The sequence below is a fragment of the Bos javanicus genome, chromosome 15 (assembly GCF_032452875.1).
Source record: "Bos javanicus breed banteng chromosome 15, ARS-OSU_banteng_1.0, whole genome shotgun sequence".
Lineage (NCBI taxonomy): Eukaryota > Metazoa > Chordata > Mammalia > Artiodactyla > Bovidae > Bos > Bos javanicus.
The window spans coordinates 22,613,361-22,630,895 of NC_083882.1; the positions used below are offsets into that span (position 1 = coordinate 22,613,361).

At 40.7% G+C, this 17,535-nt stretch overlaps 2 protein-coding genes across 28 annotated transcripts in view; both read left to right on the forward strand.

The window, feature by feature from the left end:
• The window catches only part of BCO2 (beta-carotene oxygenase 2), a 74,007-nt gene extending 63,311 nt beyond the window's left edge, over positions 1–10,696 (forward strand). For both annotated transcript variants that reach the window (XM_061440299.1, XM_061440298.1), the window contains exons 9-12: positions 7,041–7,178; positions 7,767–7,949; positions 8,870–8,980; positions 10,078–10,696. In XM_061440299.1, coding sequence (XP_061296283.1) covers positions 7,041–7,178; positions 7,767–7,949; positions 8,870–8,980; positions 10,078–10,191 — 546 coding nt within the window. In that variant the 3' untranslated portion in view covers positions 10,192–10,696. The remainder of the gene's footprint in view (positions 1–7,040; positions 7,179–7,766; positions 7,950–8,869; positions 8,981–10,077) is intronic.
• A 5,771-nt stretch (positions 10,697–16,467) lies between these two features.
• PTS (6-pyruvoyltetrahydropterin synthase) overlaps positions 16,468–17,535 on the forward strand; it is a 255,496-nt gene continuing 254,428 nt past the window's right edge. For 13 of the 26 annotated variants that reach the window (XR_009741092.1, XR_009741101.1, XR_009741103.1 and 10 more), the window contains exon 1: positions 16,635–17,135. Coding sequence is in view for 1 of the 26 variants with exons in the window: in XM_061440305.1 (XP_061296289.1) it covers positions 17,053–17,135 (83 nt within the window). In the remaining 25 variants the exon portion in view is untranslated. Of the gene's footprint in view, positions 17,136–17,535 lie in introns of all 26 variants that reach the window. The other 13 variants (XR_009741109.1, XR_009741108.1, XR_009741107.1 and 10 more) reach the window with 10 other exon arrangements.

Sequence of the window (17,535 nt, forward strand, 5' to 3'; positions counted from 1 at the left end):
TGACCACAGGACTGGAAAAGGACAGTTTTCATTCCAATCCCAAAGAAAGGCAATGCCAAAGAATGCTCAAACTACCATACAATTGCACTCATCTCACACACTAGTAAAGTAATGCTCAAAATTCTCCAAGCCAGGCTTCAGCAATATGTGAACCTTGAACTTCCAGTTGTTCAAGCTGGTTTTAGAAAAGGCAGAGGAACCAGAGATCAAATTGCCAACATCTGCTGGATCCTGGAAAAAGCAAGAGAGTTCCAGAAAAACATCTATTTCTGCTTTATTGACTATGCCAAAGCCTTTGACTGTGTGGATCACAATAAACTGTGGAAAATTCTGAAAGAGATGGGAATATCAGACCACCTGACCTGCCTCTTGAGAAACCTATATGCAGGTCAGGAAGCAACAGTTAGAACTGGACATGGAACAACAAACTTATTCCAAATAGGAAAAGGAGTATGTCAAGGCTGTATATTGTCACCCTGCTTATTTAACTTATATGCAGAGTACATCATGAGAAAGGCTGGGCTGGAGAAGCACAAGCTGGAATCAAGATTGCCAGGAGAAATATCAATAACCTCAGATATGCAGATGACACCACCCTTATGGCAGAAAGTGAAGAACTCAAGAGCCTCTTGATGAAAGTGAAAGAGGAGAGTGAAAAAGTTGGCTTAAAGCTCAATATTCAGAAAACTAAGATCATGGCATCTGGTCCCATCACTTCATGGCAGATAGATGGGGAAACAGTGGAAACAGTGTCAGAATTTATTTTCCTGGGCTCCAAAATCACTGTGGATGGGGAATGCAGCCATGAAATTAAAGGACGCTTGCTCCTTGGAAGGAAAGTTATGACCAACCTAGACAGCATATTAAAATCAGAGACATTACTTTGCCAACAAAGATCCATCTAGTCAAGGCTATTGTTTTTCCAGTAGTGATGTATGGATGTGAGAGTTGGACTATAAAGAAAGCTGAGCACTGAAGAATGATGCTTTTGAACTGTGGTGTTGGAGAAGACTCTTGAGAGTCCCTTGGACTACAAGGAGATCCAACCAGTCCATCCTAAAGGAGATTAGTCCTGGGTATTCATTGGAAGGACTGATGTTGAAGCTGAAACTCCAATACTTTGGCCACCTGATGTGAAGAGCTGACTCATTGGAAAAGACCCTGATGCTGGGAAAGATTGAGGGCAGGAGGAGAAGGAGAGGACAGAGGATGAGATGGTTGGATGGCATCACCGACGTAATGGACATGGGTTTGGGTGGACTCTGGGAATTGGGGATGCACAGGGAGGCCTGGCATGCTGCGGTTCATGGGGTCGCAAAGAGTCGGACATGACTGAGCGACTGAACTGAACTGAACAATATAAAATAATTACATAGAATTTGAGGGGTTAACTAGAGTGACGTGGTAAGTGGAAGCGCATACATGCACGCATTTTCATCTGCCCAGCCGGTTGGTGCCTGTAATCCATTTACATTTAAGGTAATTATTGATATATATGCTCCTATTACCAATTTCTAAATTGTTCTGAATTTATTTTTTGTAGGTCTTTTCCTTCTCTTATGTTTCCTGCTGAGAAAGTTCCTATAGCATTTCTTGTAAAGTTGGTTTGGTGGTGCTAAATTCTCTTAACTTTGGCTTGTCTGGAAACTTTTCATTTCTACATCAAATCTGAACGAGAGTCTTGTTGGGTAGAGTACCCTCGGTTGTAGGTTCTTCGCTTTCATCACTCTAGATATACCATGCCGTCTCCTTCTGGCTTGTAGAGTTTCTTTCTACAAGCCAGATTTGAGAAATCAGTTGATAACCTGATGGGAGTGCCCTTGTGTTATTTGTCATTCTTCCCTTGTTGCTTTTAACATTTTATCTTTGTCTTTAAGTTTTGTCAGTTCAATTACTGTGTGTCTCAGTGTATTCCTCCTGGGGGTTATCCTGCCTGGAACTCTCTGTACTTTCTGGACTTGCCTGACTATTTCCTTTCCCATGTAAGGGAAGTTTTCAACTTTCATTTCTTCAAATATTTTCCTGAGTCCTTTCCCTCTCTCTTCTCTTTCTGGTACCCCTCTAACTCAAATGTTGGTGCATTTAATGTTGTCCTAGAGGTCTCTTAGGCTGTCTTCTTCTTTTTTTTTTTCATTCTTTTCTCTATATTCTGTTTTGTGGCAGTGATGTCCACCATTCTGTCTTCCAGGTCACTTATCTGTTCTTCTGTTTCAGTTATTCTGCTATTGATTTCTTCTAGTGTATTGTTCAAATCTGTTTGTTTGATCTTTAGTTCTTCTAGGTCTTTGGTAAACATTCCTTGCATCTTCTCTGTTCTTTTTTCACTAGCATTATTCTGAATTCTTTTTCTGAAAGTTTGCCCATCGCCATTCATTTAGTTGTTTCTCTGGGATTTTATCTTGTCCATTCATCTGGGACATAACCCTCTGCCTTTTCATTTTGATTAACTTTCTGTAATGTGGTTTTCATTCTAGCTGCTGTGGGATTTTGGTTCTTCTTGCTTCTTCTCTCTGCCCTCTGGTGTGAGGTGATATCTCATTGTAGTTTTGATTTGCATTTCTCTAATAATAAGCGATGTTGAGCATCTTTTCATGTGTTTAATCACCATCTGTTTGCTTTTGAGAAATGCCTGTTTAGGTCTTTTGCCTATTTTTTTGATTGAGTTATTTGTTTTTTTGGTATTGAGTTGCATGAACTGCTTGTATATTTTGGAGATTAACCCTTTGTTAGTTGTTTCATTTGCTATTATTTTTTCCCATTCTGAGGGTTGTCTTTTGACCTTGTGTATAGTTTTCTTTACTGACTTAGCACAATATATTATATTGATAAATTAGTTCTTTTAATTCTTTCCAGACAATGGAGGGAGTCTGGAACACTTTAACTCCATTTATTATATTCCCGATTTATATGCTACTGTTCATTATATATTTTAATTCTCTCTTTATATTAACCCCTGTAAAGCATTATTATCAATATTGTTTTATGTAAACATAATTACCCATACTACCCATTTACCTACATCAGTACCTTCTCTTGCTCTTAATTCCTTCTTGCCTCTCTGGGTGTCCATGTGGTATTATTGTCTTTCTGACTGAAGAACATCTTTTACTGTCTTCTTTAGTTTAGATATGCTGATATGGTGATGAAATCTCTATTTCTGTTTGTCAGAAAAATGTCTTTATTATACCTTCTTTCTTGAAAGATGTTTTCATTGGATAAAGAATCTAGATTTTTATTTTCTTTCAACACTGTAAAGATATCATTTTATTGTCTTCTGATTTCTGTTGAGAAATCAGTTGTCAGTTAAAAGCTTTGCTGCTTTGAAGTTGATCCATTACCCCCCAAAGATTTTCTCTGATTTTCTGAAGTTAGTACTGTGATATTTTTCAGTATGATTTCCTTTTGATTTATTTTTTTAAGGATTTTTGAATCTATGGTTTGATGTCTTTCATTAGCTTTGAAAAATTTCACCCATTATTTTTTCAAATATTGCATCTAATAAATCTTTTCTCTCTTTTCTTTCTGGGGCTAGAGTACACATATGATACCCTTTTCCACTCTAGCTCTCTGTTGCTTATGTTCTTTTTTAGTATCTTCCATCTTTGCTCTAAGTATCTTGCTTTGGCTCTTTTCTTCTTATCTTACCATTCAAACTTTCTTTCTTCAGCTGTATGTATCCTGCTCTTAAATCTAGGCACTATGGTCTTAAACTCAGTGCTTTTTTCAGTTCTGGAATTTTGAATACCTTCTCTTTTATAATTTGTGATTCTCTGCTATAACCCCAATTTAAAATAATTTCCTCCAATGTATTCAGAATAGTTAAAGTTTGATAACTCTATTATATGGATCCCCTGTGGTTCAGTTTCTATCATCTGTTGCTTATCTTTTTTTTTTTTCCTTTGAATTATACTTTGCTGTCTTCTTAAGTGCTGACTAAGTTTTATTCTACACAGAATATTGTGTTTGAAAAATTTTAGGAGGAATATTTGGAGACTCTGTTGTCTTCCTTCAGAGAAGATTTTCATTTGTTTCTGGCAGATGGCTAAGGTACATTATCAATTGCAGATATTCTTAATCTAGTTATAAAGATTGAGATAATTTGAAACATGACACAGTTGCTGCAAGAGCTGGACTGTTTTTGTTTATTCTTACTCCTAGGGTACATCTTAAAGGGTAGTGACCAAAAGAGCTAGAGGTTTATCAAGACATTCCCTTCTTGAAGACTTTGAACTACAACTTTTGTCCCTCTAGCTTTTCAAAACTATCAAAATCTCTTCTCATTAGGATCAAGTGATGAGGGAGTTGATGTGGCAATATCCTTATAAATATTCTTATAAAAGTGTGACATGAAGGATCTTGGTAGTGATAGAACTGTTCTGTATCTTGAGTGTGGTGGTGATCATATAAGTTTACATATGATAAAATTTACACACACACACAAAACACACATAAATGAATGCGTGTTAAATGGATAAAATCTGAATAATGTTGGTGGATTATATCCATGTAAGTTTCCTGGTTGTGATATTGTAGTGTAGTTATGTAAGAGATCGTTGTTGAGACTTCATGAAGGCTCATGAGAGCTCTCTTCATTGTTTCTTTTTTGTGTGGTAAAATATACATAACACAAAATTTACCATTAGACAATTTTATGTGTATAATTCAGTGACATTAAATATAGTGACAATGTTGTGCAACCAGCACTGCGGTTCATTTTCAGAACTTGTTCTTGATCCTACATAGAGGCTCTGTACCCTTTAAATAACAGCTTCCTATAGCCTCCATCTCCCAAGGTTGTGGTAGCCTTTATCCTACTTTCTGTTTCTATAAATTTGTCTATTTTATGTACCTCATATAAATGGAATCATACAATATTTCTTCTTTTGTGTCTGGCTTACTTAATTTATCAAAATCTTTTCATGGGTCACTTATGCTGTAGCATGTATCAGAATCTCATTCCTTTAAAAGGTTTAATAATATTCCTTGTATGTATATACTCATTTTGTTTATTCATCTGTTCAGGGACATGTGGGTTGTTTTCAGCTTTTGGCTATTATGAATAATGCTGTTATGAATATTGGTGTACAAGTATCTGTGTGAGTCCTTGTTTTCAATTCTTTTTGGCATATTCCTAGAAGGGAATTGCTGGATCATATGATAATTCTATATCTAACTGTTTGAGGAACTGCCAAATTGTTTTTAACAGCAAATGCACCATTTTCCATTCCCACCAGCAATGTACAAAGGTTCCACTTTCTTTACATTCTCAAACCACAAACACTTGTGGTTTCTGTTTTTTTTTTTTTTGCCTTGATAATAACCATCCTAATAAGTGTGAAGTATTATCTCATTGTCATTTTGATTTGCATTTCCCAATGACTAATAATGTTCAGCATCTTTTCCTATATTTATTCACTTTGTATATCTTGGTGAAATGTCTAGGTGAAATGCCCTTTGCCCATTTTAAGATCAATTGTTTTTCTGTATTGTTTCTTACAGCTGCATATGGGTCTGCAATAATCTCAAAATGAAAAAGTTTAATAAAATATTTCTGTCTTCTTAGCCTTTCAACTGCCTCTTCTTAAAAGTAGCTGATGTCCTTAGCGGAAATTTGCCCCCAATATGTAGTTTCTATCTGTGGGTTTCCTTTTCTTTCCAAATCTATGCTCTATCGTTCTTTGTTGGCTTTTTAGCTCACCAGTGCCTTCAAACAGCTGTTTTAAACGTTTTGTCCAGCTTTTCCATCTGTTATCAATGAAATGGTTGATCCATGCTGCCTAACTCACCACTATTGGAACTCTCTTTTTGTTCACCTTTGATTTTGCAAAAGACCAAACATGTTTAAATAAATTTAAAAGTAAATTTTTAAAGGCTAATTCTTTTAAAAATTATTTATTTTTTGGCCACACTAGGTCTTAGTTGTGGCACGTGGGATCTTTGATCTTCGTTGTAGCATGCGTGATCTTTCGTTGTGGCATGTGAACGCTTAGTGTGGCATGTGGGCTGTAGTTCCCTGACCAGGGATCAAACCTGGAACTCTTGCTTTGGGAGCGTGGATTATTAGCCACTGGACCACCAGGGGAGTTCCCAAAGCTAATTCTTTATGAAGCTTAAAAACAACACTAAATCTTTACTTGGTAGGAGTATTGAAAACATTTCTGCATGTTATGGAGATAATATGGACTAGGTATATAAGACAAAATGATACAGTTTATTCCCCATCTTAGAGTATTTCCAGAGAGGAAGATGTGCTTAAACCATTCTTATTGTCAGAAAAGACACTTATTTTATTAGGGTCTCCTGCTTAAACATCATCTCTGCAGAGCGGCTGTGTTGAGGGGCCCCCAAAACTGTTCTTTGTTTTGATGATTCACTAGGAGGGCTCATAGGTCTCAGAAAAATCAACAGAAAGGAAAGATATATGGGATGAAATTTAGAGGAAACCAGGGGTGTGCTTCCAAGAGCCCTCTCCTAGGACTTGCTTAATTGCTCCAGCAACTGATTGTGACATGTGTGAAATGCTGCCTGCCAGGGAAGACCACCCAAGCTGGTTGCCCAGAGTGTTTGTTGGGGATCAGCACATAAGCATATAGCCTCTACATGAGTAATTTCAATCACGGAAGTTCCAGAGCCCCATAGAGAAAGACCAAACCTGAGGAAGGAAGCACCCATTTTACTCTCTAATCCCTCACCTTTAAGTGTGTTTCTTAATGGCACTTATCACTATCTGACTTGAGCTGTATAATCATTATTTATTTGGTACTACTTAAGTAGCATATATTTTATTTCTTATCTATTACCATTCTTCCTCCACTAGAATATAAGGCCAGAAACTGTTTTGTATTCCCAGTGTCTAAAACAATGCTTGGTCTAGAGAAGGTACTCAACTGATGTTTGATGAGTAAATGAATGAATGAAAATGATTGTTTATGCAGTTACTTAGAAATGCCAATAATGTTGACTGGATCTCAATTATTGGGATGTGCTGTTATTCTATGCATGACAGTTTTCTCATCTGTTTACTTCTCTCTCCTAAACAGGTCTATAATTTAACAGCCAGAATTTCCCCTCGAAGGTTTGTTTTGCCCTTACTTGGCAATTTGAATGCCCCTGAGGGAGAGAACCTCAGCCCGTTGACCTATTCTTCAGCCAGTGCTGTGAAACAGGCTGATGGAAAGGTATGCTATGAATGGATATTAGCCTAAGACTTTGACCCTCAGCAGTGCTTCTTTATTCACTAGAAAAGTAGTGTGGCTATGTAGTGTGGCTGTTCTCCACAATGTTTGGTGCCTAGTAAGTTTTATAACATTCAGCTGAGCAGGGTAGGATCATGGAGCATGGCTTGCAAAAGAGTTGCAGAATTCTAGGTGGGAGTGAGCACTGTGTTTATCTATCCCTTTTGTGTTTTGAAAGAGGTTTATACAGCTTTCAAACTGTCGTGCCCTGTCTAAGTATTTAAGGTTGGCGCTGACCATCCCCACATTTTAGGTGGTTTGTGCTTACGTATCACTGTATAGCTATCAGCGTCTCAGCTCTAGTAAAATAAAAGCCCATGTCCACCTCCTATGCCATTAGACAACTTAGTCACAAAACCCAATAATCTTTTATGTGTTCTTACGTATGATGAAAAGAGAAACAATATTTTTAAAAATGATGTAGAACCTCAGTTCTCAAGCCCTGTCACAAACTTTTATATGGTATTAGCCCCCACACTGACCTGAAGAAAGTAAGAATTAAGCAATCAGTTCTTTTGTGCCCTCTTTTAGATTTGGTGCTCTTATGAAAATCTATATCCTGAGGACCTAAAAGAGGAAAGAGGTATTGACTTTCCGCAGATAAACTATGGCCAATACAATGGAAAAAAGTATCAGTTCTTCTATGGCTGTGGCTTCCGGCATTTGGTGGGTGATTCTCTGATCAAGGTTGACGTGGTGAACAAGACGCGGAGGGTAATGAAATTCCGTTTCCTTTTCTGAACTCTTTAAAGACCTGTTCTGCCCTTTGAATTAATTACTGTTTTGTTTACGGTAGATCTTGATTTTAAAATAGATAAGCAGCTACTTACTTTTTAAAAAAAAGACTTTTTATTTTATATTGGAATATAGCCCATTAGCAATGTTGTGATAGTTTCAGGAGGACAGCAAGGGGACTCAGCCATACATGTACTTGTATCCATTCTCTCTCAAGTTCCCCTCCCATCCAGCCTGCCACCTAACATTGAGCAGAGTTTCTTGTAGTAACATTAGGACCTTGTTGGTTGTCCATTTTAATTATAGCAGTGTGCACATGTCAATCCCAAACACCCTAACTATCCCTTCCCCATATTCCTTTCCTAGCAATCATGTTTGTTCTCTAAGTCTGTGAGTCTGTTTCTGCTTCATAAATAAGTTCATTTGTATAATTTCTGTTTAGATTCCACATACAAGGAATGTCAAATGATAGTTCTCCTCTGTCTGACTTACTTCGCTCAGTATGACAATCTCTAGGTCCATCCCTGTTGCTCAAATGGGCAGCCACTTACTTCTATTAAATCTGAGAACCATGGAATTAGGGGTATGTTCCCTCTAGGGAATCTAAATGAACCACAAGCCCAGAAAAATAATTCTATGCTTGATGGTATTTTGAGAGGAATCATGGGACACCTCTATTTCCGGTTGATGGGAAATTATAACTCTACAACTTGTGTTTGATGATGATGGAATTTACCACTGCAAAGGCTCCCTCTCCTATATTCAGTTCAGTAAGCCTGATTCTTCCACTGTTGGACTGTTGTATTGGCAGCCAAATTCATGCTGGGGCTGACAAAAGCTATAAAACACTTCCAGCTTATAACCAGTCTTCTATCAAATACTTTTTTGGGGACTTACAGGTTTGGAGAGAAGATGGCTTTTATCCCTCAGAACCTATTTTTGTTCCGGTACCAGGAGCCAGTAAAGAAGATGATGGGGTCATTCTTTCTGTGGTGATCACCCCTAACCAGGTAAATGTTTTTCCACCACTAGTCAGAAAGAAAACTACCACTGGGCCTTTTGAGGGTTATATTTAGTGATGCTATTGATCGTTTATTTTGATTCCAGTTTGATACCTTCTCCCTTTTGTTTCTCTCTGTATTATTTAGATACCCTTTTATCATAATTAGTACTTTATTACAGTTTTAAAATTCTACTTGTAGAATCATAATAATTTACATTTGGATAGGAATTTATTTACAAACTACTTTCATACATATTATCTTATTTAGTCATCAAAACAGCTTTGTGGATATCATTTTACACATGTTGAATTTGTAACTTAAGGAAGTTGAAAGAGACTTGCATCAGATCTCGTAGTTGTAAAGCCAGTATTGAAATCCCAATCTTCTGACTTCTAGTCCAATATTTTATACCACCCTCTGTGCTGCCAGTTTTAATTGAGAGACCCAAAAATCTAATGTGATAGCCTCCGACCTAGTGTCTCAATAATCTTGATATCTAATTTCTTGTCTAGAGAAGCCTTGTGGCTGATAGATTCACTTTGAGTTCCAACTTTGATCATTTATAAGTAGCTGCCTAGGTATAGGATTGTGACACTTTTTAAAGTTTTGGTGAGAAAAGTGTAATCAGTAATGTCTGCCATGGGCTTAGGACTTAGTCCTCATGCAGTATATTTGCTACTCCTGTAATTAGACCAGGGCAAATCTCAACCTGCCTTGCAATGCTACCTTTTGAATAGCTCCAGAATAACACAAAATGGAGGCATTTTATTTTGGGAGAAAGAATTTTTATATCTCTTAGGAGATGGAAAAGGAGCAGGTAGGAAGATCCTTAAACCCGAAGAGATTCTATGAAGGTGATAGATATAAATGTAATTTCTTTGCTCTAGGTATGGACTTCTTCAGCTATAATTTCCTTTTTTTTGTTTAGTTCATCATTCTGCAAACACTTAGTGAATGAATCAGCAAGCCACTGTGCCCAGTGATGAGAATGGATATGAAGATGAGAAAGATGGTCTCTCCCTTAGGAATTTTACAGCCCACTAGAGGAAACAGATTTCTGATAGAAACAAAGAGAATTTTCAGTATTGTCTTTCTTTTTCTAGAACAAAAAAAATTTTCTTCTTGTCTTGGATGCCAAGAACTTTGAAGAACTGGGCCGAGCCGAAGTGCCTGTGCAAATGCCATATGGGTTCCATGGCACCTTCGTGACCATCTGATGGAACAGCCACAAGCTCTGGGAACTAGGTTTGAATGAATGTGCTCGCTACGTAAGAGAGAGCAAAAGTGTACCTTACCTTCCAAACAGTAGACATCTGCTTTTAAAATTTCTGTTAAAAATTGAATTCATGAAATAATCATGGTGTTATATTTTCTTAGGGATTGTCAGGGAATGTTTAACAGGAGGATTCCTAAGTGCTGTTTCTCACAAGTCCTTTGTTTCTTTTTAAGCGGAACAGCACACTGCTCCCAGGAATTGGGGTCATTGTGTGAGACAGGCTTACATCTTTAGTAAAGATTCTCTTTACGACAAAACTGCTTAGTCTCGATCCCCTTTCTTGAGATATGGATTGTCTCCTGACCTTGTGACCATCATCATCCCTTGTTCTCTTGGTAACGGTTACTGTACGTTTGATTTTCTGATATTTATCATTGACAAAAGAATATATATACAGACTATATATACTCACAGAAAAATCATTAAAGCACCTTTGCTCCATCAGAGATTGGGTCCCTGTGTCTTTCTTTCTGTCTCTCTCTCTCCGGCTGACTCCTTGGAGCGCAGAAACCCGTCTTGCTCACTCTCCTGCCCAGGCTTCTAAGACTCTCTTGAGAAGGAACCCTGTGCCTTCACCCCTCCTCGAGAGGGTGCCTGGTGCCTTCGTGAGAGACGCAAGTCCTGTGTCAAGGACTTTATTGGTTTTCTGCGTAAACCAGGGTGTTTCAGCCTTTTTCTCTTTTTCACTTTCTTATGGTTGCCTCTGGACCACCAGGTCCTGGTCCATTAAAGGACCCCAACAAGGGATCTTCTTTGAAAACCTTAAGCATTGATACAACTTTGAAGAGAGTTTTAAATTTATATTTACTGGAAATATCTTATGGGTAATAAAGATACACGAAAGAAAAACTAGACCTGGGTCAAAAACTAAAAATTGTCACCACCAGATAGATGGGTAACAGAGGTTCTCATACTTGGAAGAAGAAATAAAAATAAATATAGCTAGTAGAATGTGAATATAGGTCTGAAAAAGCTCCCCCCCTTTTTTTTCCCATCACAGCCTACCTGTCGCTTCTAAGTACTCACAGAGGATATCATGCTTGCATGCTCCTTCTAAAATGCCTACTTTTCTGCTGTCCACAGCACATGCCACTGCAGCTGAACCACCCACTACTACCTCCTATCCTGCCCCCAGCTCAGGCTTGGGAGGCTGTTGTTTTGAGAGATGTTGTTAAAATCAGGCATTTTCCCTAATCTTCAGGTGTCTGGTTCTTCAGAGATTCATGAAAAGTTGGTATTACATTGGTACAAAAGTCATTGCAGTTTCAGACCATAAATTTTAAATCACTATAACTAGGCTCAACACATCTTTATTAATCAAAATAGGAACCATTACAATCAACACATTTTTGCCAGTGAGAAATAAGTGTTAAAATCCATGCTTCAGGATTCGATGAATTCTTGGAAAGCGTTTTCTGCCTCCTGCTGGTTGTAGAAGCGTTTTCCCTGGAAAAAGTTGTCGAAATGCTTGAAGAAGTGGTAGTCAATTGGCAAGAGGTCGGATGAATATGGTGGATGAGGCAAAACTTCAAAGCCCAATTCATTCAACTTTTGAAGCATTGGTTGTGTGACCTGCGGTCTGGCGTTGTCATGGAGAAGAATTTGGCCCTTTCTGTTGACCAATACTGGCTTCAGACCGTGCGGTTTTCAATGCATCTCATTGATTTGCTGAGCATACTCTCAGATGTAATGGTTTCACTGGGATTCAGAAAACTGTAGTGGATCAGACATGCAGCAGATCATCATGACCTTCTTTTGGTGCACGTTTGGCTTTGAGTTAGATGGACATGGATTTGGGTGGACTCTGGGAGTTGGTGACGGACAGGGAGACCTGGTGTGCCGCGGTTCATGGGGTTGCAAAGAGTTGGACACGACTGAGTGACTGAACTGAACTGACTGAACTTGGCTTTGGGAAGTGCTTTGGAGTTTCTTCTTGGTCCAGCCACTGAGCTGGTCACCGCGGGTTGTTATATAAAATCCACTTTTCGTTGCAAGTCATGATCTGATTGAGAAATGGTTTGTTGTTACACAGAGAAGACTATACTTCAAAATGAAATTTTTTAAAATTTCTGGTCAGCTCATGAGGCACCCACTCATTGAGCTTTTTCACCTTTCCAATTTGCTTCAAATGCCAAACAACTGTAGAATGGTCGACACTGAGGTTTTCAGCAACTTCTCGTGTAGTTTTAAGAGGATCAGCTTTGTTGATTGCTCTCAATTTGTTCTTGCCAACTTCTGATGGCCAGCTACTGTGCTCCTCGTCTTTGAGTCTCTTGTCTCCTTTGCAAAACCTCTTGAACTGCCACTGCACTGTATGTTCGTTAGCAGTTCCAGGGCCAAATGTGTTGTTGGTGTTGCAAGTTATCTCTGCTGCTTTACTGCCCATTTTGAAGTTGAATAAAAAATTCATTTGAATTTACTTTTTCTCTAACATCATTTCCCTAGTCTAAAATAAACATAAAGTAAACAAGTAATAAGTCATTAGCAAAAATAATAAAGCAAGAAATTGTGTTAAAATGATATATAACATAGACCACATTTATTCAAGAATGTATTCCAATATCAAAAGGCAAAGTTCAGCCAGTGCAAAACCACAATTACTTTTGTACCAACTTAATAGTTCTTCTGGAATCAAGATTGCTGGGAGAAATATCAATAACCTCAGATACGCAGATGACACCACCCTTATGGCAGAAAGTGAAGAGGAACTAAAAAGCCTCTTGATGAAAGTGAAAGTGGAGAGTGAAAAATTTGGTTTAAAGCTCAACATTCAGAAAACGAAGATCATGGCATCTGGTCCCATCACTTCATTGGAAATAGATGGAGAAACAGTGGAAACAGTGTCAGACTTTATTTTTGGGGCTCCAAAATCACTGCAGATGGTGACTGCAGCCATGAAATTAAAAGATTTCCTCCTTGGAAGGAAAGTTATGACCAACCTAGATAGCATATTGAAAAGCAGAGACATTACTTTGCCAACAACGGTCCATCTAGTCACAGCTATGGTTTTTCCTGTGGTCATGTAGGGATGTGAGAGTTGGACTGTGAAGAAAGCTGAGCGCCGAAGAATTGATGCTTTTGAACTGTGGTGTTGGAGAAGACTCTTGAGAGTCCCTTGGACTGCAAGGAGATCCAGCCAGTCCATTCTGAAAGAGATCAGCCCTGGGATTTCTTTGGAAGGAATGATGCTAAAGCTGAAACTCCAGTACTCTGGCCACCTCATGCGAAGAGTTGACTCATTGGAAAAGACTCTGATGCTGGGAGGGATTGGGGGCAGGAGGAGAAGGGGACGACAGAGGATGAGATGGCTGGATGGCATCACTGACTTGATGGACATGAGTCTGAGCGAACTCCGGGAGTTGGTGATGGACAGGGAGGCCTGGCGTGCTGCGATTCATGGGGTCGCAAAGAGTCGGACACGATTGAGCGACTGAACTGAACTGAATAGTTCTTCATGTAGTTGGGCAACAGGTGGCACTAGAGACCATATAATCTTTGCATTTCTAAACCCCATCAGTTTTTACCAACAGCCCAGATCAGTCTAGATCTGTCACTTAAACCTTATGCCCAAATGCCTTCTTCTCTTTCCCTTTAGTTATACGCCAAGCCCAGGCCACTTAACCTGCGCATGCTCCTTGTGCATACTGAATGTTGCTGGAGGAAACCCTGCTCCCCCGCAAACATGTAGTCTGGGGCAATGTGAGCTCATTAGGCTCACTGTACAGTCCTGGACCAACATAGTTTCTTCTCAGTTTTCCTTGAGGGTTATTATAAACATCACAAACCCTATTCATTTCAGCAGAGAGTTGCATACATACAAATGCCACGTGTTGGGGTTTCGTGTCTGGGTTGGTGAGATATAGAACAGCAGCAGTAGGTACAGAATGGCAAGAAGATGCCCAAACAGAACTTAATACAACAGATGTGGGAGCTTAGAGGCCGAGATAACTGTAAGAACATAAACCCGTTGATATTCACAGGAGTCTTTGAAAAGGCATTGTATCCCCCCAGACAAAACATGGAAGTTTTATCCAGATCTTATTTGGATCTGAAGGGTGAAGAAGACCACAGGTGACATCTGGGAGGTACATAGATATATCTGATCATGCCTTTCTTCTGTTTATAAACCTTTACTCTGTCCTACGCCACAAAGAGTGAATCTCAAACATATGAAGATTAGCAGTACAAAGATAAGATTTTGATCCAAAGATGCCTGGATTCTGCCTTGGCCCTGCCATCAACACAGTTCTCAAAGGAGAAGACAAAACAGGATCAACCACATTTTATAATCTAAGTGTGTATGGCTGGTAAACCAGTGCACAAAGTTTTGGAAATTGAATGAGCATATGACTTAGTCTTGGGGCTTTCCTGGTAGCTCAGCTGGTGAAGCATCCACTTGCAAGGCAGGAGACCCTGGTTTGATTCCTTGGTCAGGAAGATCCCCTGGAGAAGGGATAGGCTACCCACTCCAGTATTCTTGGGCTTCCCTGGTGTCTCAGATGGTAAGGAATTGGCCTGCAGTGCGGGAGACCTGGGTTTAACCGTGGGTTGGGAAGATCCTCTGGAGGAGGGCATGACAACCCACTCCAGTATTCTTGCCTGGAAAATTCCATGGACAGAGGAGCCTGGTGGGCCACAGTGACTAAGCACAGCAGAGCATGACTGAGGCTCAAAGCCTAGGCAGGGCCTCTTGCTTTCCATAAGTTCAACTCATAACTAGCCAGTGTCCAAAGACTCAGGGAAAGAAGTATGTGGTATACAAGTGAAGGGAAAAGGGATTAGTGACCCTAGTGACCTTACTGCTTCTGCAGACTATTTTCAAATAAAGCTATATTCTGAGGTACTGATGGTTGAGACATCAACACATTTAACTTTGAGGACACAATTCGATTTGTAACAAGATTAATACAAATTCATTATTGTATTTGAATACAATAGAAATTCACCACAGGGGCTTGTGCCCCAGTGAATTTGAGGGTGAATCTGGTGAGTGTCTTCATATAGAATTAGCTTTAATAAAATAGAGCAAGAACTCTGCAAATACCGTGACGTATTTTACTAAAGCAAATAAGTAAAGCAACTTCTCAGAAATTCTTTCTATCATTTTACCTTTTGTTTTGATTCCTTAAACTGTATTCAGAACAAGTGAAGTGTTAGAGGTTAGAGTGTTTATCTCCCATGTAGTCAATGCCTGGGAAACATTTATATTATAAGTGATCTTGGATAAATAATTCACTTATCTGGGTCTGTGTTTTCTTATCTGTAAAGTGAGAGGACTGAACTAGAATGTGAATCTCTATCTCAAAAATCTCTGGTTTATAATTATTTAAAGTTATTTTATTTCCAACCCAATGGGGGAAAGGAGAAAAATATTTGAAAACGTGAGGAATATTTGCTGCATATTAATAATTCAATGCAGAACAAAGAGCATATATAGCTGGAGTCAGGAGGCATTTGAGAGAAACCATCACTGGGGCTTTAATTTCAGCCATGCCCATGATTTTATCCATCCTTTCCAGTGCCCGAGACAGTGCCAGTCACAGTAGATAACTATTTAATAGGCAACTATTTAACGAAAGAATGAATTGAGGAAAGACATGACCAGGTGCATACTGGGAACTGTAAGTAGTTTGAGAAGATGCAAGAAAACAAGGTCTTTTCACTCTGGAGATGTCTGCAATGGACAGAGAATTGCTAATATGTGTATGTTTCTCAAGTGAATGTGCTTGCATTGTGGCAACCTAGAGTGATAAATCGGAGAAGGCACTGGCACCCCACTCCAGTACTCTTGCCTGGAAAATCCCATGGATGGAGGAGCCTGGTAGGCTGCAGTCCATGCGGTAGCTAAGAGTTGGGCACGACTGAGCGACTTCACTTTCACTTTTCACTTTCATGCATTGGAGAAGGAAATGGCAACCCACTCCAGTGTTCTTGCCTGGAGAATCCCAGGGACGGGGGAGCCTGGTAGGCTGCCGTCTCTGGGGTCGCACAGAGTCGGACACGACTGAAGCGACTTAGTAGCAGCAGAGTGATAAATGGCTCCATGCATGCATGTGGATGATAAAGACAGCTTGAGCGGTCTCCTTAATATGACTCATTACAAATAGTCCAAAGGTAGTATTTCTGAAAGCCGCGTGATACCCCACGTGCCCTCAAATTTTGCTCCCTTTAAACTATATAGGCTGTCCCTGGGACTCATCTCAGAATAAGCAGCAACTGGCGGTTTCTACTGTAACCCAGGGCTGTCTAGAAGAGAGTGGGAAGGACTTCATTGAGCAGAGGTAACAATGAAAGACACTAAGCCCCCAACCACCTTATTCTAACGCTCCGAGGCACGCCCACCTCTCTGAGTGCTTGCTATTCCAAGAGATGAGGATGGTAAGGGACCTCGGTTAGTGCTTCCCAGGTGGCGCTAGTGGTAAAATGGTAAAGAACCCACTTGTCAATGCAGGAGACATAAAAGAGGCCGGTTTGATCCCTGAGTGGGGAATATCCCCTGGAGGAGGGCATGGCAACCCACTCCAGTATCTTTGCCTGGAGAATCCCATGGACAGAGGAGCCTGGCAAGCTAAGGTCCACAGTGTCGCAGAGAGTCGGACCAGCCTGAAGGGACTTGGCACGCACAAGGGACGTCTATTAACGGCCTCCGGCCGGCAGAGGGAGCCCAGCCTCAGCGAGAGGCAGAGAGAGCGTCTGCCGGGCGCCCGCCGCGTAGCGCCGCCGCGGAGCGGGGCTCCGCCCATCCCGGGCTGGCGGCTGGCCGAGGGTTGAGGACTTCGGGCGGGCGCGGGCTTGTAGAGCCATGAACGGGGCAGGGTCGGGCCCTCGCCGGCGGGCGCGAGTGTCCCGCCTCGTCTCCTTCAGCGCGACCCACCGCCTCCACAGGTGGGGTGCGCCCTCCACAGGTGGTGGGGACAGGGCCGTGGAGCCCCGGGGTGAGGGCCCGGGTGTGGGAGGAGCGGGGCTGCGGCGGATGAAAGGCTGGGTGCGCGCCGCGGCCTCTTTTGGCTCCTGTGCTTTGTTGTTGGCGTCACAGCAGTGGCGACTGGAGTTGACCCGGTACCTGGGGTCCCTGATGTTCAAAGCAGTTGAATTCGCCCAGGTTACTCAGTGCCAGGCACATCGTAAACAGGCAGAGCGTGCTAAGTCGCTTCCGTCGTGTCCGACTCTGCGACCCTATGGACTATATAGCCCTCCAGGCTCCTCTGTCCATGGGGATTCTCCAGGCAAGAGTACTGGAGTGGGTTGCGGTGCCCGGCTCCAGGGGATCTTCCCGACCCAGGGC